The sequence below is a fragment of the Oreochromis niloticus genome, linkage group LG5 (genome assembly GCF_001858045.2).
Source record: "Oreochromis niloticus isolate F11D_XX linkage group LG5, O_niloticus_UMD_NMBU, whole genome shotgun sequence".
In the NCBI taxonomy this organism is placed as follows: Eukaryota; Metazoa; Chordata; class Actinopteri; order Cichliformes; family Cichlidae; genus Oreochromis; species Oreochromis niloticus.
In genome coordinates, this window is record NC_031970.2 from 38,304,477 (window position 1) to 38,330,094 (window position 25,618).

Here is a 25,618-nt window from a genome sequence, read left to right on the forward strand (position 1 = left end):
GGATCTGAGGGCAGACCATAGCAACCTCGCTGAACAGGGTCCAGTAACCATCACGGTGGCAGACATCCAAGAAAGGGCCTCTAGTATGAAGAGTTGGACAGCACCAGGCCCCGACATGGTTCATGCCTACTGGCTGAAGAAGCTGACTGCACTCCACGAGCATCTGGCAGCACAAATGAACCATCTTGCCAATGCCAATAACATGGCTAAAACTCAAAACCGTATAAGCTGCCCTGTAACAAGAATGACTCAACTTTTAAAACTTATAGATCTCATACAGTCTGTATACATCAGTGACTTACTGTAAAGATCATGAACACTGGCTATTGTGGTATCACATAAAAACAAGTATGAATGGTTGAGAACATACATGCATACAAATAAAAATGCATAATTTCTGGCAGTAAAAAGACATTTTTTCAGGTGTTAAGATTAATACTATATCTGAGAACATGACAATTTGGCATTACAAAAGGATGCCTGAATAATCACAGCACTTGACCACTGCACTGAACTGTAGTGTTTATTTATGATCTTAGTAATCAATAACCGTCTTCAAAACAGACTGAATCCTTTAAGCAGCTTGAATCAATTTGATGGATGAATAACAGGTATGCTTAGAAACAATATGACAATAAGAAAATACTGGAATTTTAAAAAATATTTTCACCAACTTTAAATAGAACCTTTGTAATCAACAACAAATGCCAAACTTTGATACCTTAACCTACCTGAACTAAAAATTGCATATACTGTAAAACAAAATATTTTCAGACATGACAAATGCAAAAGTATAAAATTGTACGTATTCCTTTTACAATACAGTGTTGAATAACAGCATTTCTCCCACAAAACGCTACGTCCAGATGAACAGATTCAACTTTTGGAGATTTACTTTCCTGGATGATTGAGAATGCATCAAGACGAAATAACAGCATTACTTTTACATTATAACTATGTTCAGTTTTAGCCCTGACCTAATAAGAAAATACCATCTGAATGAATTAGTCTTACTACTAATTACTTAAAAAAGTATTTGACTGTGCTGAATTCTCACACCACACATGGTGCATTAAAGAAAGTTTAAGAGCAGTTTAATTATAGTTTATAGATCTTTAGTATTCTTTCTTCATGCTTTTGCTGAAGGTTTCTGTATTACAGCTGGAAAGCTTGGATTTGGTGAAGACAGCTCTGGATATGGTAGTAAACAGTGTACCTGTTCATTTTGTTTTGTGACTGTATCATGTAAAACTCAAAATGATAAAAGAAACTGAAATATTAGCCAAAACTGGACTTCTAACAGAGATGGGAAACTTCTCTCTAATTATAAAAAGTATACTGTATAAGTTCAAAATACATAAAAATACATATTCCTAACATCTCTTTACAGTTATGCTCTAGTGTGAATGAGCAGTTCAAATGTAGCGCATTGCTGTGAGAGTCTAAACAATGTCCATCACCCAGACATTACTTTCAAGAACTGCATTAAATTCAGAACAGAAATCTGGGAAGTTTTCATAGCTGTTAGCTAGCTGCAGAACATTCCCACACGTGTGTCCGACTGGTCTTCTTGTAAATTCTGTCATATCTTGAAATTCCACATAAATACTGTTTGTTACTATAAGGTCAGATCCGGTGCAGAAATGCGTAAATTTCTGAAGTTTAATGTTATCCAACTCTCTGATGAATCTTTTGAGATGATTTTTCACTTCTTTTTGTTGTGGAGTCAAATCCACAGCAAATTTCAGGAGCTGGCACACTTTTTTTGACGTTGGTTGCAGTTCAGAGAATAACTTGGTCAGTGCCTCCGGACTGAGGGAGATATGGGGGTTGATGATCTCCCTCCAGCAGTCAATAACAAACATTGGTTTTTGGACAAGCTCTTTGTGTGCTATTTCATCAAGGATTGTAGGAAGAGTCTCAGCAGTGATTCTTTTTCTACAGCCATAGCTGTCAAGAACTTCCACAAGATCATCCAAGTCAACTGCAGAGAAATTTTTTACTGCTTCCATCAAAACATCACATTCTTGGCTGCTGACAAACTGTAGAAAGTGTGCTTTAAGATCACTGTAAACACCATTGAAAAGCACTTGCTCCAGAAAAGGGATTGCAAGTTTATTTGGAAAATACTGACATTCTTGGTAACCTTTCAAGAGTATTCACCCAACTGCCTTCCATTTTTCAGCAGGAAAATCATGGCGAATGAATGGCACTTTAACTGTTGCACCTAGGGTGCATCGCTCATAAAATTCATGCCAGAAGCATGTGAGTACATCTCTTAGTATTCCTGATCCAGTGCCTGGTTCTTCTGTGTTGTCTGGAAGTATGCGCTTCACATTCAGTGTTTTTCTCAAAATCTCTGCATCAGAGAAAGCAGTAATCATGTCATGTAAAGTGTCAGTATGACGTATGGTGATTGTTATTACGTTCTCTGAATTAGGTGGACTGAGGGGTACAAGAAAACCCTCATAGACTAATGTGTCTTCTGTATCTTCTTCAGCATCAAAAATTGGACCAAAAGTTATTTCTGGATCATCTGAAATTTCTGAACCAGTGATGACTTCATCAAAATTACCCCTGACTTCCCCCACTTGCAATGGATTAATATCACTGCCACTGCTTTCTGAGACAAACACCACTTCTGATGTCTCGCTGGCATCTTCTTCAGGATCTTTTGGTTTTGTTGCAATGTAGAAGCGTAACATTGTGAGTCTCGCTGCCTCATACATATTGCCAATAGACTGGCAGGTATCATCAGTAACGTGGTTCTGTTTAAAGTCCCAAACCTCAAACTCAAAATCTGTTTCACATCCCTTAGGAGATATGCCATCAGGAAAAAAAAGTTTCTTTCCTTCTTGAAGAATATCTTTTAATCCAGCATCAGTGGCCATTTGAATTTTTCTAGTGCCACCTCCCTGCTTCGCTCTCACCTGTTTGGCTATTTTTCCATCACTATGTATCCATCCTATCTCAACATTTTGTGTTGCTTTTTGCTTCTTTGTCTGTCTTATTCCTGCATCTGTATGTGAAGTGCTCTCCTTTGGACTTTCTTTTCTGGTTTTCATTTTCTCACGAAGTTTTTGCAGAAGTCCTAGTTTTCTTTTTGACAGTGGTTGCTTGCTTTTGCAGAAATTGAAGAGGGCAATTCGGTCTCCATACAAGGGAATGTAGTTTGCCAAAGTTGCGTCGTCCATCAGTGCTATGACATCACAGTCAATCTGCACAGAAGAAGAAACATTTACACTGCAAAGCAATATTATGGTTAAGCCTCTTAGGTCACCGCTAATGGCAGCAGGAGAGTACTGACTGTAGTTATCAGGAAAGCTATCTATTTTATGCAGGGCAAAACACAATAATGAAAGAAGCAAACTAATGCATAGCCTTTCAGTAAATAGTAAATCCTAATCTGTATTTAAAAAAAGGCAGGACTTGATTGGTTATGATGTAGGTAGTACGTCTTCTAAGGATGTTCTACGACACTGTGGTGCCGTCTGCTGTCTTTTATGTTGTGGTCTGCTGGAGTGGTGGAATGGCAGAGAGGGACAGGGGGAAACTTAACAAACTGGTCGGGAGGGCCAGCTTTAGCGGTCCGCTAAAATCCACTGAGCAGACTGGGGAGGAGAGGATGTTGTCTAAGCTAACATCCACCATGGACAACACCTCCACGCCCTCTGCATGAGACTGTACGAACACTGAGCAGCTCGATCAGCAGTAGACTTTTGTGTACACGCTTGTGTACATATCTCTGTACATTTTTATCTGTACATATGAATGTTACTCATGTATGTAGGACTATAACACAGTGTCATAAATACACAGTCCATCTAGTCATTTAAGCAAAGGTATTACACATAGAACACAAAGTAACATTGCAAATCACACTTTGGCACAACATCGGGATTATTTCGTTATTTATTTATTTATTTTTGTGTTTATGCGACCAATATGCCTGATTTGCGACTCTCTGCACTTCTATTGGTTGTTCAAACAAACGACTGGTTGTTCAAACAAACGACCACGTCACTCCGAGGTCAAAGTTCAACGCGGCAGCGCTCCTCAGCCAGCACTTTTTATTTTATTGTTCTATAAAAAAAAAAACCCAAATACTGTATTAAGTTTATTTTTTACCGGTAGTGAACTGTAGTGCAGCCTACCATTTCCACACGCAGGCGTTAAGTGCACTGGGCAGCTCAGAGTATAAGATATGATTTCCTTCTTGAGCTGACATACATTACACAGTGCAGGAGAACGATGACGTCATTCTGACATTATAAACAGTTAACAGTTTGCTCATTTCTTCCGACGCTGTACCACTAACGTATACACAGTTACATGCACAACATTAGTTTGTGTTAGCTAACATGTTGTGAGGGGATCGTCAGTCGGCCACCGTCAGAACAACAACCGGGGCTGTGTCGGTGGCTGTGTATGAACGCCACCCATTTTTCTGAGTGAAATATCCGCATAAACATTCATTACAGTTTCTCTCCTCCGCTGTACTAAGTGTAACTTACTGCCAATATCAAATATATCAGTGTTATTGGCAGGCGGCTAGCATCTGTAACACAGCTCCGCTTAATTATTGACCAAGCATCATTTAGGCCGCCTGGACTTATTTGGAATTTTTGGCTGTAAAAGGGCCAGAAATCATACTATAAGTGAATGCTTTTGCCCCTTTTTTCAGAATAACCTCAGCTTTCAATACCTGGCAGACATTTTACATTATTTTATTGTTATGACAATGGAATAACAGTTTAAAGGGAAAAAAACCCCAAAAACGAACTTTGTTTTTTGAGATTTATAATTAAGTGGAAACTGATATTCAACATGAACAATATATAACACAACATCAACTTGCAATTTGAACTATAATAAATATATACAATAAAGTTTTTTAGCCCTGCTCTTTCAGTTTTTCATTTTTTGGCCTTTTTATCTTACAAATGTCCAGGCGTTTTTGGGCCTGTGTGAAAGACTCTGAAGCAGTTCCTATCCACCTGGAGACAGAGACCCACACTGCTCACACTGCCAGGGAGTTTTTCTTTTGCACAGAGTGCACTTTCGCCTTCCCTGGGTGGCCATGCTTTCCTTGGACTGTCCTTCCATGCTGCTTGTGGGGACAGGAAAATGGTTGGTGCTGGGTGCTGGTGGACATTCAGGATTCAGAGAAACACCAAGAAGATGAGCACATAAGGCTTCCTGGAACTCCTGGCGACTTTGGTGCTTCTGCTGCTGTGTGGCACATAATTCTTTATGAATTATGTAGCTGTTGGTCACAGCAATGTCCAGGAAATGCTGGAAAACCGTAATGTGCCACCTCCGGGTTTTACGATGGACTGAGTCCGTCCCCAGCATCTGGTCCGACGTGTCCACTCCTCCCATGTAGCGGTTGTAGTCAGCCACTGCTGCGGGCCTAGGGACAGGGACCCTTCGACGCTCACCATCTTCCCCTTTCTGCCATCGTAACACTGTGTCACCGGTGTAGACAGTGTGGATGTTGCTCAAGATTGACACTTCTCTGGTGTCCATCCACTTCACAAATAATAAGTCACCATCTCTAATCCACCTTATAGACCCTCTCGGTGATTTTTTAGTTAGGGCATTTTCTTGGGTGGATGGAACACCTGCTCTCCCTTGCTTGTAGGTGCCACAAGCCCCAAATCCCTGCTGGCCCAAGTGATGGAAGAGGAGGGGGCTTGTGTAGAAATTGTCACAGTATATGATGTAGCCAGAGCCAAGGTAGTCCTTGTTGATTAGAGATGTGACCACATCAAAGGAGAGCCCATTTCCAGAAGCCACATTGGATTTTCCTGTGTATAGCTTGAAGTCTATGGTGTACCCATTTACATCAGCTAGCACAAAAAACTTGAGCCCCCACTTAGTTGGTTTGTCTCTCATATATTGTTTGATTCCCAACCTGGCCTTTGTAGCAACCATCCTCTCATCCACAGAAATATTCTGGCTCGGATGATACAGGGACATGGTTCGGATCCTCATCATTTCAAGAAAAGGCCTGACCCGATGGAGACAGTCATAAGACTCACTGCCTTTTTTCTTGTCATTTTCGACATCTTCATCTGGATCACTCATGTGAATATTAGCTGATATGGCATAAAACTGATTCCTGGACATAATAGAGGCAGGAAATGGAGTTTGAAAAATTGTTTTTGTCCTCCAAAAGTCTGAAATCTTTGGGAGGCGCAAAATAGCCATGTAGAGTAGCAGTCCAAGATATTTCTGTATATCTACTGGTGTTAGCTCCTCCCATTCAAACCTCCTCCCTCTCTGTAGATTTCTTGCTGCATTTTTGTTGGTGTTTGTACACAGCATTTTGAGGACATCAGCATCAAAAAAATGTGAAAATATTTCACCAGCTGATGGATTTCCACAATGTAGAGGTGGCTGTACACCAGGGGTTCTTTTGGGGATAAACCTTGGTTGCTGGGGAACCACATCAGGGTCTTCAGTAGTTTTCCAGCGAATAAGATTCCCAGAAGTTTGATCCAGCTGTCGACAAGTCTGACCCTGGCTGAAACTCTTCTCCATTACAGAGGTCTGTACAGCAGAAACTTGCCTAAAAGATAAACATGCATTAGCTGTGAATAAAGGTAACTAAAGGTAAGTCAGATAAAAATAGGAATGATGATAAAAACCTTGCATACATAGAGACAAAAAACTAAAAGAATTATAAAATAGCATAATAATAATGGAGGTATGTATACTGAGTAAGTAGAAAAAAATCACACAAAGCAGAAACTTGGGTTTAGCAAAATTGTTATTTTCTTATCTTGATGCATTCTCAATCATCCAGGTAAGTAAATCTCAATTTTCTTTGGTTTGCAAAATGCATCACTTACTTTTGTTTAGATGGAGCTACTCCAGACGAGCTTGGTTCCTCATCCAGGTCCTTTTCCTCCTCTATAAACCTTCTGGGTCGCTTTCTCTGTCTTTCACTTTTTCTTGACATTTTTTTCTCTCTTCTTTCTCTGTTCACTGTAAGATTTTCCAAAATTCCGATCCTTTAGGTGCGCAACGGTCTCTCTGCTCCGTGCGTCACCAATACTTGTCTGTGATTGGACAGTCTTTTGAACTGTAAAGTCTCGTAAAATCCCCTAAAGTCTCGTAAAGTCTCGTAAAGCTCGTCTTCTCAGCTTTCACTCGCTCAAAAGCTTGAAGAGTTGCGGTGCGTAATGCGCACTTGGTAAAATTGGAGGCTGAGTTTTCCTTCCGTGTTCAAACAGGATTAGCTTGTGTATGCTTCATGCTAGCGTAAAGCACCACATATCCACATAAAGCCCTGCTTTTTTTCTTTTCAAAACTGTTCACATTTTCGCTCTAGCATAAACGATGACGGAGTTAGCATCATTTAAACAGTGCCTGTAAACTGGGCCCGTCGGCGGGCCCGTGGTAGTTAAAGGATTAACTGCCTTGAAAAACTATGAAATAGTAGAACAATAAAATAAAATGCAACGAACCCATCTGGGATGATCCTGCGATCAACAACAGTTAAAACGTCAATTCACCTAGTATACTGTAACATCGTGAAACACGTTCATTCCTATATAACATTATAAGCTAACAAGCATGCTAACAGCTAACCGTAACTGTACCGTAACTGTTTTCCTGTAAAAATAAGAGACACCAAAGTATCTCTCTTTTTTTACTCACCTTCTGCTCTTCCATTAATAAAATAGCATCTTCGGGGACCCCTCGGCCACGCAAAAAATCACTTATATCCACCATGTTTAGTGAATTAGGTCTCCACCTGCACACCTGGACACATCCCTATCACTGAAGCTGGATGCCTGCAGGTGCCCACCTCAAAATTCTGAGATTAAAGTCAGAATTCTGACTTTAATCTCAGAATTCTGAGAAAAAAAGTCAGAATTCTGAGATTAAAGTCAGAATTCTGCGAAAAAAGTCAGAATTCTTTTTTTTTTTCTTTCCAGTGGCCCTAATCCTCTTCCGTACAAAAGCAATTTGCTGACAAGCAGTTTTAATGTAAGGTGAGGCCTGTTTCCTTGTTATCCCATGACAAACTGTTTGGAAAGAAAAAGACAGGCACACTGTACAGGTAGAGGACAAGGAGCAGCTGATCTGTTGATCCAAGCTCAGAAACTGGCTGCAGTGGGGACATATTCTCATTCACATCTGTGGGAAGTGCCAAGAAACAAGACATTATGTAATGATATCCAACAAGGGTAAAAGTCAGTTCTAAATAATTATAAGGTAAGATAATGGATATAATAATGGATGTTTAAACGTTAGAACCCACAAATTTTAATTTAGTTTGTTCATATGTTTAGTTTTTTTTCCCTTCATGCAGTTTAATTTTTGATAATTTAATTACAATTCTGAGAATTTGACTTTGTGTAATACTAACTTCATTATTTTTGGTGATGGACAGCTTAATAATTAAAATTCTTATTTTCTTCGTACACATGTTCATAGGCACTTATAAATTTGTAGGAAAATATTCATGCATTATCAATTAGTGCATGAAATATGTGTTTGTAATTTAGCCCCATTGACTGCAAAGAATTTAAACCAATCCTCACAACCAGAACACTTTATTAATCCCTAAAGAAATTATATGTCAAATTATGCTCTATTATCCTGTGACTTTTGAGCCTTTTGCTAATCCCCTTAAATTACAGCTTAAAGTCTGCACTTCAATCACATTTTGAGGAATGTATAAACAAATACAGAACAAATAGGAAAAAAGGGGTTTTTAAGTTTTAATTTTCTTTTAATTCTAGGTCCTCATTCCTCATGACTAGATTTAAATCTACTTGGAGCTATTTGGCCAGTTGTGCCATAACTTAAACATGAAGGTCAAATTTCAACAGCACAAAATTTTGTCAAAATAATTTTTAAATAAATAGAGCAAACATATGCATGTGATATGCTATGATGGTCACATTAAGGTTAATCTTTTTGCACAGCAGATACACCTTTATGCAAAGCCAACAACCCGTGCACGTGATTTTGGCAGTATGTCACAGACAGCAGCCTCGGCACTAAGCTGCTGCTGCTGCACAGCTCACCTCTGTAGGAAAATTTGTTTTTATGGGTCAGGCAAAGGGCTGACCAAAGTGTTTGTTTGTTTGTTTGTTTGTTTGTCCCCCTCCTGAGTCTTCCAATGCTCTGAATCTGAATATTTTCAATTTTATTCAGTTATACCTCCTGCTCTGAAACGGAGTGCATTTTAGCTTTAATACAAAAAGCCAGGAATGGCACTGACCCTGATCATCCTACCCTACCCCACACAATGTAATCTCATCAAACGTAACATTCATAACATGATTGCTTAAAGTGATAGATGTGATGACATAACAAGGATATTATGCCACGTTACAGCAAAGACTGTTAGGGTGGGTCTAAAGAGTAAATTTAAATATTATTGAACATAACGTTTATGGAACATTGACTGTATAGTGACTTGTTTCTTACAACTGCCACTTGTATAAACTGTGATAATGGGTTTTTATTTATAATTTTGGTACCACAGGAAAATATCTGCTACCTGCAGCTTCCATCAGAAGGCTCAAACAGTTTGTGTGCTGGTCGACAGAGCAGCAGTAATAGGCTTGTCTGGTTTCCTCTGGGTCTAACTTCTCAGAGATTTGACATTAATTAGGCTAGCTGATACTAATTGCATCATCTTGTTGTCGGCTAAAGAAGATCTCTTGATGTTTTCCAGGCTACTCTGGCCTTTTAAGAATTACAGACTGCTGTCGCTGTTGGTGGGAGGAAGCAACAAGTGAAAGAATCACTTGGGAGGTTTGCCTACAGGGAAAACGTTCATAAAATGAATGAGGGGATACTGTAAGGTTGGAAAAATTACTATTACTCTGTTACTGTCAGTCTTTGTATCGGTGTGCTGCTCATATGTTATGGATCAGATACTGGTCAAACTTTGTCCCCCCCCCCCCTTTTTTTTTTTTTTTTTTTTTTTTTTTTTTTAAATTTTAATGTATTTTTAGTTTTGCATGATATGTGCAGACAGTGAAGTTAAGATGACAAACACTGGACATGCTAAAAAGTCTGTTCCTCATTGCATCAATGCTTGGCTGTTTGTGTGTAGCCAGGATACTCAAGAGCCTAATGACGAAGCATATCTTGCCTTTGCCTTCACCTGCACAATGGTGGTGCCAAGGTAGGTATCCCCAACATAATTCATTTCCCCTGCAACGGGAGCACGCTCTGGGCTTTCCAAATCACGGACAAACAGTATCCCACATTCTTCACAAAAACGTATAAAGACTAACTGCTCCTGAAATTTTGGAGGTGTTTGTAACTTTACTATATAAAGAGCTGTGGGATACAAATAATATCTGGCTGATGCTGGCACAATCTGTTCCCCCGTCCAAATCACGGACAAACAGTATCCCACAGTTGTCTGTTTGTAAACCCATTTTGCACAGAGGCATTTTTATTCATTTATTTTTAAAGGTAATGATAGCAATGTTGAGTATTGTTAAATGGGGGGGGGGGGCAAAACAACTACATGTAAAATAATTACACCATAAAGATTGTTTTTCTGTTATTGGCTATGTCAAGGCTACGTACACAGGTATGAAAACGGACAATTTCCGTTTGCAGGGGGGGGGGACACTGTCTGAAAAGTTTGTTTTTCTTTGTGTTACTCTTCAAGTGCCTTCATCTCAAATGTTAATAACTAAAGATGGTATTTTGGATTTGGTCTCACTGACTCTCTTGGTCAGAGTTGGTCAAAAAAAGAGACTGAAAATTTTACATTAGTCTGAGTGATTCATAATCATAAGTCACAGCGCTGTGAAATATGGCTAGTGTAGACTCACAACTTAAGAATGGACAAAATGCATACAGCATACATAAATTTTATTAAAAAAAAATTATTTGGTCGGGATTTGGTTTGTGAAAGCATTTGTGTTGAATGTAGGAATTCACTGTGAGGCCTGTTTTTCTAAATGGAGGAACAGTAATTGCGTGTGTCTATGTAAGCGTGGTTTTAAAAACAAACAAAACTGCAGAGTAAGATTTAACAGCAAGAGAATTTTGTCTATATCCGCCACTGTAGAAATTCATCTCATGTAAACAATAAGGTGGCACACAGTGTGACGTCAAAAAAGGCACACACTTTTAATGTTGCATGACTAAATCTCCGTATCCCTTGTCCACAGACGCAAGAACTGAGTCCTCAAATCTCCACCCTGGCACAAGTTTTTAAAAATCTGTTTTCGATGATCCAAAATGCCATTTACATGTGGACGAAAAGCCCAAAATGCATAGAAAAAGCTGCATTTTCAAAAATGCTCATGTAGGTAGGTGTGGACGTAACGTAAAAGTTGTAGTTTATTTTATTGCTACCTGTAATTTATTGCAGTTTACTTTTATTTGTTTAATTGTTTACAAAAGGTGAGGTGTGAAATAAACTGGAATGGAGTTTGAAAACAAATGCGTGCGTGTGTGTGTGTGTGTGTGTGGTTGGAGGATGTGTTTGTGCCGGGGAGGGTGGGGGTGAACAAAGGGGGGCCTAGCGAAAAAAGTTTGGGAACCACTGCATTAACCAGCATTTTAAGAACTGTCTAACAGCCTCACTATCAACATCCAAACAACACTGTCTTTTGTCTGTCTAGTTAAATATATGTACCTTTTACTCTCCATGATCAGTCAGTCTCCATAGTTGTACGTTACCTCTTCCGCCGGCTTGATGTCTGTTACTGCAAATAAACAGAGAGGCTGTCCATTCACAGTAATGGTCTTTATTTTGCTGTTTGGGCTCACATGATCATCATTAACAAGTCTGCCCAAGGAGTCATCCTGTCTGGCTGTATAAGTGCTGAAACAACAAAAATTGCAAGACATAAAATGACAAACTTCATGAATAGGCAGAATAAATTCGATTACATTTTTAATTATATGGATTTGCAACAAACTAGCAGTTTGTCTTAACGTGGTTGTCATAACATTTGCAAAAAGTATGCTTTGCATAAATTACTCTAATTTACATACCATAATTGTTTTCCATTTTATCGAAATTCAAACATCAAGACCTTCAAGGCATCACGGTACAATCTTGCGGCGCATACACTCCGAATGCGATAGAAGCAACCAGAGCTTCAGGTTTACATGTAAAGTCAATGGAGGAGAAGCAGATTGAAGAAAACTTCAGAAGCAGATTGGCGTCGCGAAAAATCTTTTCTGCCTGATTCGCGCGAACAATTAGCGTGACTGATGCGATCGAAAATACGTGCTGCAGTTTGTGTGGTGCATTTTGTGTATTCGCGCTTATCGCGTCTACTGCTCGAGTTGGAAAAATCTGAACTCCAGCTTCAAGTCACGCCATGATAGCCAATCAGGAGCCTGGTGACATGATGCTCTGACCTAGTTCAAAGGGGCAGGTCCAGCCAAAGCAATTCATTCTTCAGTCCTTTTTATTCCTGTCTCTCTGTAAATAGTTATATTTTATATATTTGTTTAATGTTTTTCTGTTTGAGAATTTTAATATTATTTCAAATAAATTTTTGTAATGACTAATGTCTCAGTTCTACTACACAGCAAATATTAGCACACAACTTGACACATGTAGAATTTATTCTCTTAAATAATTGGTCTTCACTATGTTCCTATATAGTAGTATATTTTTTCATTAGTATAATATAAAATAAAGAGAGGAGGTTAGTTTATTTTGGAGGCAAGCTCCATTTATTAAGAAAATTTTAAAAAGGCAGGAACGCTCTTTAGAGGTTTGTGGGTGGCTCAGAGCCATTGTGGGGAAGTCACTGGGACTTCAAATAGGCTATTCTTTTGGCTGTCAAGACACTGCTCCCTCCGCCGAGAAGTGGGCCATGAACTTCTCCCTCACCAGGATAGCCTGTCTGGAGGGGTTGTTGGCTGCTACGCGACCCAGGCCTTGCAGCGGCTCCACCACAGCAGGCTCCCCTCTCTGGTCCAAACAGCGCAGAAAATTGTGGAGAACACACGTCGCCTTTACACACTTCTCCGCAACTTCAGGACTGAGCTCCATGGAGCGCCCATACAACCTCACTGTGAGGACAGGCACACTCCACTACCAGCCAGGCCCCATAGAGGCGATAGCTGAAGATCCTCTTCTCTAATGGGAGGAGGCGTCCAGGGAAAGGCCTCATGAGCTCCCGCTGCAGCGGGAACACTTCATCAGCTACAGAGACATGGGGCTGGGCTCCACGGTCTTCTCCACCAGGTAGAGGCCGACACGGGACAGCAGCTCCTCAAACTGGGCAAGGGACAGATGGTACCGCTGAAAGCGGCCGTCGCCCAGACGCAGCTCCTGGAGCAAGTGGTGAAACTCACCAAACTGCTCACGCTTCTGGAGGACCTGATGGACCCAGGTAAATGGAGAAGGGAGACTCTCTGTCTTCAAATGCTAGATCGACAGCTGCCATCTTGCAAACATACCGTCTGGCACTACTTCCTCCCACATTTCCACTTCACGCACGTGAAAATTGCATCTTTTGAAGCGCGACCAGTTCGCTTTGGACACTTTTCGAGGTGCGAATGTGCAAGCGACCAGCTAGGAGCATGTGGCGCCTTTTGGTCGCTTCTATCGCGTTCGGTGTGTACGCACCGTTAGTGTTCCATGTTCCTTCTTGCTTATGACATCTCCACGATATTTCACAAGGAAGTCTCCTTTATCAAAGTAGCCACCTACTAAACACTCCTTGACCTTAAGAAAATAGGAAATGTCAGCATTAGTCTACCACAGTGGTTAAACTTATGACTATACCAAAAATCTTCAAGTATCTTTGTACCTCACCTTTGAATAAATTGATTAATTTTTACCTCAAATCCATCCTTGTCCCTACCCAAAAATGAAAAATGTGCATCTTTGGGTTTAATCTTCACTCTTGGTTGCCTTGTTGCAATACACTGTCTCAGAAAAAGAAAATACAATTTCTGTAATATTTCAGGAACGTAGTTTACAGTGAAAACTGACCTTTTAGGGGTGCTTTTAACCCTCTGGAGTCAAGGGTATAATTAGCAGTTTTTGACTACTCTTTGATTTTACCTCTATAATTCTGGTGCCTGAGTGCTGTGATTCTGTTTTTGACATGGAACTTAACTGCTTTCCATGTCCTTTGTCCAAGTTCTTTTTGTAAAGCTTCAATAAACTCAATACAGTCCGACTTGTCAGGAACTCTGCCAGCTTCTATGAATCTTTTTCAAGTTTGTGTGGTGCATTTTGTGCATTCGCGCTTATCGCGTCTACTGCTCGAGTTGGAAAAATCTGAACTCCAGCTTCAAGTCACGCCGTGATAGCCAATCAGGAGCCTGGTGGAAAAAAAAAAAACAGTCCAGGACTGGGACACTCATGTTAATCCTGCAGTACTGTGGTCTTGTCACTATTATTAATGTTGCTGTTCTTCTTTAAAAAAAATAATAATAATAATAATAATAATTTTTTAAAACATTACTTTGATTATTATACTTAAGTAAAAAACAAGAAAAAGAGTGAGAGTTTATGGATCCATCATTTCACCGAGGGGGAGAAGTGGTAAGGGCGGGAACAGCTGGTGATGCAGATCTGAAGGCTAGCCCGTCCCATTTCACTGCCTCGCACTTCCGGCCTTCAAAGGACCTGGCCTTTGTGGTCTACGTGGGCTGTAGACCACGAATTTTCCTTCTTCTTTGAAGGATGCGGCCTAGGAATTGGGACATACGTAAAGTCTGACAACTTTCAGATGAAACTTAATGGAAGCAGGCGTGCAGCATAACTCTGGACACTTGCCCGTCTGGTTTTTGAGCTGTCTGCCGCACATGATTTTTTACTTTTGCACGTTGACTGATGTTTCCATAAGATTTTTGCTAAACATTCCAAAGCAGTAACAGCAATGTAAATAGTCTGCAACCAGTGCTTTATTAGATGGCTGCTTCCATATTACAACTTCTCCTCTGCCCTTTTGTAGCACTTTGCTGTTGTGCTTTCAGTCTCCCTTATTGCATAGTTGTTCCAAAAAGACCCTTCCTTTCTTTAGAACTCGGAGGGTAGCTAAAGGCATATGCCAACTCTGTCATCTCCATGTGCTTCCTCTGCAGATGTCTTGAAATTTTTGCTTGAGACTTACCACAGTAAAGACAGTGCCTCTTGTCCCATACTCGTTTGTCCTTGCTTTTTGTACACGTTTTTACAGTCACCTTTGATTTTACGTTTATTTATTTTTTTTCTTGTGATTATTTCTCCTTTTCCCATGTGTTCTGGATTTCTTTTTAACAGTCACATTTCTCATGTCTTGATCATCTCTGTATTGCTAGAAAATTAAGGGATCTTAAGCCTCTTACTTTGCATACTGTGGGTTTCACCAGCACTAGACTCTGAACTCTAGCTTGCGTTGTATTCTGTGTCTGAGCAAATGGATAACTCCAGCTCTGAGGAATCACTCTGGTCCTCCTGAATACCTGACTGTAGGTAAAGAGAGTAATTATCATGAGAAGTCAAACATTAAAGACACCTCAAGTGTCATCTTGAAGGTGAACTATCAAATGTAATTATAAAGATAGTTTTACAGCTTTATTACATAACTCCAACTCAAAAAAGTTGAGACACTGTAAAATGCAAGTTAAAATAAAATGCAATGATTTTCAAAACCCACATTTGAGGGTATGGGGGAGCATTAGTGCCTATGGAAACGCATCATCAGTGCTGAAAGATGATCCAGGATATGGAGCAACATATGCGCCCATCCAAACAACATCTTTTTAGGGAAGGCCTTGCTTATTTCAGCAAAACAAGGACTGTTGAGCAGCTAGAATCTTACATCAGACAAGAATGGGAAAACATTCCTCTCCTTAAAGTCCAGCAACTGGTCTCCTCAATTCCCAGATGTTTACAGTGTTGTAAAAAGAAAAGAACACTACACAGTGGGAAACATGGCCCTGTCCCAACTTTTGTGAGACATGTTACTGCCATCAAGTTCAAAATGATCTAATAATTTAATTAAAATGGAAAAATTTCTCAGTTTAAGCAATTGATATGTGTTCTATGTTCTACTATGAATAAAATATGAGTTTAGGAGATTTGAAAAACACTGAATTCTGTTTTTATTTACATTCTACACAGCGTCCCAACCTGGGGCTGTAAAAGAAAAATGAACTAAAATGAGATGGGTGTTACTACAGTACACTGACACCTTTTATTGCATGGAAACTTGTCAGTCACACTTGTGCCATACATCAAAGATGACTTTTGGTTTTCTTTCCACGAACATTCTATTGTATCAACCCACGTGACAACAGTTTGCAGATAAATCAAAAAGTACAACCATACGAAGAAAATCTGGTATAGTACTGTGGAAAACCTCCAAATTGCTTATCCTCTGCTGTCAGCTTCGTCCATGCTATTTTATCTGTGCTACTGTTGACATAGTAAACATAATAGTCTAATTCAGAATAAAAACAGTTATATTGGTGATGACAAACCAGTCTATTCATGTCATTTCTACTGTTTTCTGATATGTGGCTTACATAATTTATATTTTAAAAATGCTGAGTTTTAACCATGTGTTGTCTTTGATCTTGCCTTTGTACTTGAAAATGGTACGTCTTATTTGAATTTTATGTAGAACACGAGGCTGACCTCACAGACATGAGTATTGTTCTAGCAGCAGTTGTTCATAGTAAGTGCAACAAAGGATCATGTTTTTGAAGACAATCACATCAGATCTAAGAATCATTCCCACCTTAACTGTTGATTCTTGATGCAGATTCCAGTTTGTAGCAAATGTTGTCATCTTGACCTATTAGACTTTAATAATTGTTACTGAATTGTATGTAGGAATTTTAAAGACTACATTGTTCTTAGTAGAACAATGTTCAAGTATTTTATAACAAGGCACACGCCTGTGTTTGGCTTGCTGGCATGGCTTCCTTGACCTAATACCAAAGACAAATTTCAAGGTTACTACTTAGTGAAATTTAAGTAATCAATAATGATGTGGATGTGATACAGTACAACAGCACCAACAGTTTTCATAGTGGGTACACTGTTGGAGTGACATTATTTCCTTTTTTAACATACTTTTATTAATAACTCTCTGTACGTAAAACACAATTAGGACAGCATGTTATCATTTCCTCCAAGGTGTCTTATTATAACACTAAAACAGTGGCCAAGAGACAACATATAAACACACTTTGTGTTAGATTTGTATTGTGATTGTCATTTATGCTTAGAAATACGTATCTACTTATATATTCTTAGAGTTTTATCATTAGGTGTAGACAGTGTTGGGAAGGTTACTTTTAAAATGTATTCCACTACAGAATACTGAATACATGCCCCAAAATGTATTCTGTAACGTATTCCGTTACGTTACTCAATGAGAGTAACGTATTCTGAATACTTTGGATTACTTAATATATTATCGTGCTGTTTACAACTACGTGAATGTACTATTGCTGTGATTTATTACTGTTACTGAAGGTCCGCGGCTCCGAAACGTAGTAAAGGGACCTCTGGCTAATACTTCGGGTTCCGTGTCGGGCTGGTAGCCGAAAAATAGCTTTACTTTGTTGTCTGGGTCAACTTTGCTTGCCAGAGACAGAGAGAGGCGTTGAAAGGCTGCTCCAACGGAACTTATTTTTTCCGGAGGAAAACACGACCACAGTGTACAGTTGAGTCTTAATAGCTTACTTACAAATGGGCTCGTCAGGCACTCTTCTTGGCTGCAGTGGTTATTATTATATTTACATGCTTCCAGCTCCCGTTTTTGCTCCGTGACAGCTCGGACTTCCTTTCTCTCCCTCCCTCGCTCACAGACACATAACGGGTATGGTAGTCCATTCTCGCTGCAGCACGGACTACACTGCCCATGAAGCTACATTCTTTAGAACTATGCCTGTAGCATTCTGCCTATTAGCTTAGCACAACAACAACAACAAAAAGGCGCTCTCTCACCCAGGAAACACGCAGAGAGAGAGCGCGTCACCCTGTAACCATGGCAACCGTAACGCTGCCGCCTGGAACAACAGAACGTAGCTGTCAAACAAACCCAAACAGTCCTGACCCGCGACAATATGAAACAGGGAAGTACCGCCGTGTAATCCATTTATTTCAACAAAGTAACTGTATTCTGAATACCACCTTTTTAAACGGTAACTGTAACGGAATACAGTTACTCATATTTTGTATTCTGAATACGTAACGGCGGTACATGTATTCCGTTACTCCCCAACACTGGGTGTAGATTGGTAGAGGTTTGATCCTTAATAGTCTGCAAGCTTTGTGTGCATTCCAGAGCTCTCTGACTTTCACACCCACATTTTAGGAGCATGGGAGAGGTCGTACCTTGTCTTATTGTTTTATGGTAGGATAAACTGTTTTAGTCTAAGTGCCTTTTGTTTAGATGGACGGCTCTGGGGAGTCTTCCTGGGGTCACAGTTTGACCCCCCCCCACACACACACACACACACACACACAAGGTATTCTTTGTTCACATGCATACTTATGTAAGATGTCATATGTTAATGAACCTATGCATATTCATGTAACCACAATAAAAGAGCAGTGTTACGGGGGAGCGGACGAGAGCAACTGGGGTCAAGCGAAGGAACGGCGCCTGTCCAGTTCTCTCCCGTGCACGTGAAACATAAAGAATGTTGCCTACTCGTGTCTTGCTTGCTGTGTAATTACATTGCCTTCAACGTTCCAGCGAATAGGGTTAAGCTATAAACCTATCACTTTCCATAAATAGTGAAATTTTGGCACTAAACTATCCCACAGCCAAGATTGTTTCAAGGCACAGTTATAAAACACTATACAAAATGTAAGCCTTTGTATAACCATTTACCTTATTTGCTCTGAATAGCTAAATGAATATTGCATGGCAGCCTTGATCTTCCATTTAAAAAAACCAAAAAAACCAAAAACACTTTCTGAAGCCCACTTTAGCAGCGGAATGCCAGGCTAACTGTCCGGACAATGATTTCAAGCATTTTGGATTGTATACACGTTAAGACAATGAAATTCAAAGCATTCCTACTCGAACACGTCACGCTCCACTAGTTTCGTTTACATATTTTGAAACGCTAACTTGATAGCGGAGATGGGCAACCGGGGTAGAGGTGGTCATCTGAAATGGTTTTCCAACAGTCTTGAAGGAAATTCCCAGAGATGCTGAGCACTCGTTGGCCTGTTTGCCTTCACTCTGCGGTCCATCTCATCCCAAACCATCTCAGTTGGGTTTAGGTCAGGTGACTGTGGAGGCCAGGCCATCTGGTACAGCACTCCATCATTCTTCTTGGTCAAATAGCCCTCACACAGCCTGGAGGTGTGTTTGGGGTCATTGTCCTGTTGAAAAATAAATGATGGTCCAACTAAACGTAAACTGGATGGGATGGGATGCTGGTGCAGGATGCTGTGGTAGCAATGCTGGTTCAGTGTGCCTTCAGTTTTGAATAAATCCTCAATAGTGTCACCAGCGAAGCACCCCCACACCATCACGCCTCCTCCATGCTTCACAGTGGGAACCAAGCATGTAGAGACAATGCTAGAGGAATGGTGGATATACTGGACAAAGGATGTTGAATATGGAGCTGCCAGGCAGGAGGAAAAGAGGATGACCTCAGGGGAGGTTTATGGATGTAGTGAAGGAGAACATGCAGAGGGTTGATTGGGGGGGGGGGGGGGGGGTGCCTGTTTACACTGGCACTGTGGACACTGAGCAACATTAATTTAATTAATTGAGCAAACATTAAATGATTAAGATTACAATAGTCGGCACAAGATTCATAGCTGGAGGTAGTTAGTATTACACACAACCAACCCTAAGAAGCCAGTGTTTGAGGATCATTTTGAATTCTACTCACCCACTATTGTCACCATCCACCCCAGCCCAATAATACTGTGCTTTGATAGTGCGGTGGATCTTCTCCCATCCAGTGTCCACCACAGTGGCTGGCATGACATTCTTCTCAAATTTGACTTGCCTTTTTGGCAGAGCAGGACAGTTTTGCCAAGTGCTCAATTCTGTTTTTTGTTTTTTTTTTATTCCTCCATACATAATACAGGTCTCCATCTAGATTAAGCATGTAAATGGGCGGGGGGCAAGGGGGGTGGAATCACATAAAAAAAAAAGGAATACTACACTTAAATTCAACTTGAAATGAGCCATTGTACTCCTTTATCCTGAAGGTCTCAGCTCTTCTCTTGATTATAAACCTTTCTTTGCTGGTTGACACCTCAAAATAACTATTGTGGAATTTCAAATCCAGAATTTCCCTCTCTCACACCTATTCATTTATCTAACAAACCTAATGACTTGCCTACTGCACTGCGCCATAGACTCTCAAATTCAAAAACACAAGACAATCCAACTGGCACACCTCAGTCACTCACTTTGTTAAAGCGACTCACTTTCTCATGCTCTGCTTAATCACACTGGCTTAAGTTGCTTTCTATTCACTAACTGCTATCTCCTCACAAAGCCACGAATGTTTGTTAAATTAATCAAGTGTATATAGACTGTACATGAATACCAATTCTTACCAGCTGCGTGGATCAGTTGTCGCTTGATTGACTCGATTGACTGAAGGGATGGTGGCCTTAGTCCTGTTGCATCAAAATATCTGTTGCAGTGCCCGTTTTATAATTCAGCATGATAGCTGAAGGAAGGATTTCAGGGGTGTCAGGAAAAACTTTCAGCCATACAACTGATGGTATCATGTGGGATGTTATTTGAATCCAGGACCTGGCCAGCGGTTTTGGGAAACCTGGGAGTAAACTTGTGGATCCAAGTTGAATAGGGGGGGGACTTCATGCCCAGTATAAGACCAGTACTAACTACTAACAGCATAAAGACACTACAAAGTAATGAACTTATCTTCACCACAGTTAATGGTGTGTGTGTGTGTGTGTGTGTGTGTGTGTGTGTGTGTGTGTGTGTGTGTGTGTTCAGGTGCTGTGAGTGATTACTATTACTATTGTCTCTCGTCAACTAGCAGTACAGGTTTCTTGTAAACTTTTTCCAATAAAATGTTACTGTACACAGTACATTTGTATTGTTGTTTTGAATATGTTCATCAAGCTCCTTATCTATTTGAACATGCCAGAATTCAAGAGACTGCCACACATGAGCTCAGTAACATGGAAGAATACCATTTATTTTTAATTTCAAACATTTCATAAAGATACACAAATATAAATGTAAAACATGTTGCACTTAATGGGACAATAACTTGGTTCCACTTGCAGGAACTGTTTTGTTGCATTGTTGCAGGGCAGGGATACTACAAATAAAAGTCAAAATATTTTTGGTATGTTTCTTATAATTTTAGGATTCATATCATAAAGGAGCCTTGTATACGACACCTCACACTGCATCAGTATAGCAATGACTCATGGTCATTTTACATGAAAACCAGCTAAAATATCTTACAACTAACAGAAGTGAAATAAAATAATAATTAGGTGATGGATCTTCATATGGGTAAATGATTATAATAGCTTTGCTTTAATATAATTGCACTAAAAGCTCCCCAAAAGGCATAATGACTTGAAATATTAACAATGATACGTTTATAGAAACGTTCTGTTGTCAAGACCTAGAAATGTTAATGCTACTATGGTTTGCTGAAACATACCACAGATAACCTGGGCACCTAGCATATCACATGCTGGTGCCTGGGTTTCCAGCCATGAATATTAAGAATAAAGGTTGATACAGAAAACAATGAACAGGGAGCTGGTCAGTTTATATTTTATATACTATGCACATATCTGGCAACAAAACACAGGAATTTATATTGCAATTGACTGGTAGGCAGGTTTACAACACTTATGATTCAATCAAAAATATAACATTTGTAAATGCAGTTTACATTTGGCCTTTTAAAAGGATTAACATGTGTTTCATAACTGATTGATAATATCACAATAATCAGCTTTTTCAAGCAATATATAACCAGTTCTGTTTATTGGTAGTGTGAATGTAGAAATAAATCTAACTTGGGGGGGAAAGATACCAACCAAACTGTATTTATTACTATGATCAACATAAAATGATACTAGTTGGTGCCAACTTCCTATCAGCACTCTGAATTTACATTACAGCGGTAATAAACAGCAATATTCTGACAGAATGACCTGAAAAATGTCATGTTCGGTCACACCTAAAAGATGTCTTTCATTTAATGCAGTGCAGAAATACCTGCATAAAAGGTACCTGTAAGACATGGCACCTACTATCAAATCACGTTATCAAGATAAAGAGAAATATTTTGTATTTATTTGTACATTTACACACTGAAGTTTCTTAAATACTTTGCAGTATTTCTTCTCTTAACCTAATATTCAGATCTGCAGCACCAAGTGGATCTCCTGGGGCATCCCATTCATTTTCTACCATAAGCAGACAACACAGTTCAAAGACTGTTTCATCACAGGGGTATTGACCTTTTGGGCTACACTCTTCCATACACAAAGTGATATCCTCCATAGAAATAGGTTTCAGTCTGTCCTCAGCACTGTGCAGCTCTGGAAATGAGTACATTACTACTGGTCGACCCGATGCTGCACTACCACTTGGCCGGATTTTGTGCGAGTTCCATGTGTTCACAACTTCATCAAGTTCATCCTACATGAAAAACAGCACAATATAAGTGTATGAAACAGACCATGTACCAGCAGATTTAGCCAAAGTTGAGGCTTATTAACTCATTAATCAACAGACATAGAAAGTGACCTCTAATTAATGTAAAACCAAGCAGCAAAAACAAAATAGCACTGTCACTAAAAAGCACATGGACACAGAATGGTGCTACATGATTCTACTGTTGAATAGATAGCCCAACACTTTATACTCAGTGTGCAATGATTATACAATATATTTTCAATAGAGAATTTACCAAATGATAAGATTGCTTTCTGAAACCGTGCCCAAAGGACCACTAGGTAACAGACTCCATAGTAATTAAAACCATGTGGCAATAAAAAAATTTAATGCTCAATGCACCTGTGCTGAGAAAGGTGCAGTTAGTTCCACTGATAACATGAGTACAATTCCATCAAAGTATTAAAATGGAATCCCAAAAAGTTGATTCTGTTCATGTGGATGTATTGTTTTCAGTGTGAGAAATGTTTTGTCAAAAATCATTCCTTACCTGGCTGATTGAGCATGCATCAAGACATATTAAAATGGAAATAAAATTCATATTTTATTTAAAGAAAAAAATGTTCTAACCATATTTATATTTTCTATTTTTGCAGCTAAGACATTACATAGCATGAGCACATGCTTTTACCTGAATAAGATTGAGAAAGCAGAACTGGATAAGACTTTTGTCCAAAAAATCCCCTGTGAAGTGGCCATCATCCTAAAAACTTTGAAATAAGTTCATCCAAAATTGTGCACTCTTTTTGCGTAGGGTAGCCTACCATCCTTCTATACGTTGGTTGGCTGTACTTCTTCCGTAAAGGAAACTTTTCTCACCTGCAAAACTGTCTGTGTGGTTTCTCCGTAAAAACATCTGCATTTGTTCGACACAACCATTTCCTGTACCTCGGTCAGCACGTAACCTCTCTGGACATCCATTGATGCATGAAACTGTTTGCAGAAAATAACTTGCAATCAATTTAGGGTCATTGTTTGTGGTATAAGCCTCCATCCATAAAACATAGCGGCCACAACCATCTATGCAGCCACTGATAGCAATACCATATGGTTTCAACTTGTCATAGCCATCCATGTGCCAGAGAGCATTTGGCCCTCTGCAGCTGTACTGACATCTTCTCAACCGTCGAGCTCGTCTCAGTTCCACACCTTGAGGGTCTACCAATTTGATTATGCATCTTACAGTATCTTGTGACACCACAAATCCATGTTGAATTGCACGAAGATGTAGCCAACGATAACCTTGCATCTGTCCATTTGTCATGATCTCTTGTTGGACAAAGGCTAGCACTTCCTCCAAGTTTGATTGATTCTTCCTTCTAAAAAGCCCAAGTCTTTTACAGATTCTCTTTAGAGTTCGAACACTTATAATTGTCTGATGACTATGTGCTAAAATTGAAAGTATTTCTTTGTTACTGAAGGAAAGTCTGAAATACAGTCTTATTAAGTCATCCAAATCTGACATGTCTATTTTATGCAGGGCGAAACACAATAATGAAAGAAGCAAACTAATGCATAGCCTTTCAGTAAATAGTAAATCCTAATCTGTATTTAAAAAAAGGCAGGACTTGATTGGTTATGATGTAGGTAGTACGTCTTCTAAGGATGTTTTAAGACACTGTGGTGCCGTCTGCTGTCTTTTATGTTGTGGTCTGCTGGAGTGGTGGAATGGCAGAGAGGGACAGGGGGAAACTTAACAAACTGGTCGGGAGGGCCAGCTTTAGCGGTCCGCTAAAATCCACTGAGCAGACTGGGGAGGAGAGGATGTTGTCTAAGCTAACATCCACCATGGACAACACCTCCACGCCCTCTGCATGAGACTGTACGAACACCAAGCAGCTCGATCAGCAGTAGGCTTTTGTGTACACGCTTGTGTACATATCTCTGTACATTTTCATCTGTACATATGAATGTTACTTATGTATGTAGGACTATAACACAGTGTCATAAATACACAGTCCATTTAGTCATTTAAGCAAAGGTATTACACATAGAACACAAAGTAACATTGCAAATCACACTTTGGCACAACATCGGGATTATTTCGTTATTTATTTATTTATTTTTGTGTTTATGCGACCAATATGCCTGATTTGCGACTTTCTGCACTTCTATTGGTTGTTCAAACAAACGACTGGTTGTTCAAACAAACGACCACGTCACTCCGAGGTCAAAGTTCAACGCGGCAGCGCTCCTCAGCCAGCACTTTTTATTTTATTGTTCTATAAAAAAAAAAACCCAAATACTGTATTAAGTTTATTTTTTACCGGTAGTGAACTGTAGTGCAGCCTACCATTTCCACACGCAGGCGTTAAGTGCACTGGGCAGCTCAGAGTATAAGATATGATTTCCTTCTTGAGCTGACATACATTACACAGTGCAGGAGAACGATGACGTCATTCTGACATTATAAACAGTTAACAGTTTGCTCATTTCTTCCGACGCTGTACCACTAACGTATACACAGTTACATGCACAACATTAGTTTGTGTTAGCTAACATGTTGTGAGGGGATCGTCAGTCGGCCACCGTCAGAACAACAACCGGGGCTGTGTCGGTGGCTGTGTATGAACGCCACCCATTTTTCTGAGTGAAATATCCACATAAACATTCATTACAGTTCCTCTCCTCCGCTGTACTAAGTGTAACTTACTGCCAATATCAAATATATCAGTGTTATTGGCAGGCGGCTAGCATCTGTAACACAGCTCCGCTTAACTGCCTTGAAAAACTATGAAATAGTAGAACATAAAATAAAATGCAACGAACTGTTAAGGTTCATTGTTGAGAGAGGAATCCATAAATAACCACAGATCCGGTCCAGTGTGCAATTAGACAGTATTTTAATGAACACATGTGTGAGTTCAACAACCCAATCAGTATTGAACTGTCTTTACCATATTCAGACAACAGTTTTATAGGGTTAAGATAGTACAGCCCCCTTTTCTGTTGCTAGGCAGATTTAATACAGCATACGTCACTCCAAAACC

At 39.7% G+C, this 25,618-nt stretch overlaps 2 protein-coding genes across 9 annotated transcripts; both read right to left on the reverse strand.

Moving 5' to 3' along the window:
• Positions 1-128: 128 nt before the first annotated feature.
• On the reverse strand, positions 129-24,162 carry LOC112846996 (uncharacterized). Its single transcript, XM_025907566.1, has 2 exons — positions 24,100-24,162; positions 129-3,332 (listed from the first exon to the last, which is right to left on the reverse strand). The coding sequence occupies exon 2, from the start codon at positions 3,192-3,194 to the stop codon at positions 2,160-2,162; it is 1,035 nt and encodes a 344-aa protein (XP_025763351.1). The 5' UTR covers positions 3,195-3,332; positions 24,100-24,162; the 3' UTR covers positions 129-2,159.
• Positions 2,194-17,689, reverse strand: LOC102078467 (piggyBac transposable element-derived protein 4). 8 transcript variants are annotated; one of them, XM_025907558.1, is made up of 5 exons: positions 17,658-17,689; positions 11,998-15,424; positions 11,680-11,824; positions 6,858-7,828; positions 2,194-6,574 (listed from the first exon to the last, which is right to left on the reverse strand). In XM_025907558.1, the coding sequence occupies exons 4-5, from the start codon at positions 6,965-6,967 to the stop codon at positions 4,990-4,992; spliced, it is 1,695 nt and encodes a 564-aa protein (XP_025763343.1). In that variant the 5' UTR covers positions 6,968-7,828; positions 11,680-11,824; positions 11,998-15,424; positions 17,658-17,689; the 3' UTR covers positions 2,194-4,989. The 8 variants fall into 8 exon arrangements, with proteins under 8 accessions (XP_025763343.1, XP_025763344.1, XP_025763345.1 ...); XM_025907559.1 differs by lacking the exon at positions 17,658-17,689 and adding an exon at positions 16,701-17,221; XM_025907560.1 differs by lacking the exon at positions 17,658-17,689 and having other exon boundaries at positions 11,998-14,666; positions 15,090-17,221.
• Positions 24,163-25,618: the final 1,456 nt, after the last annotated feature.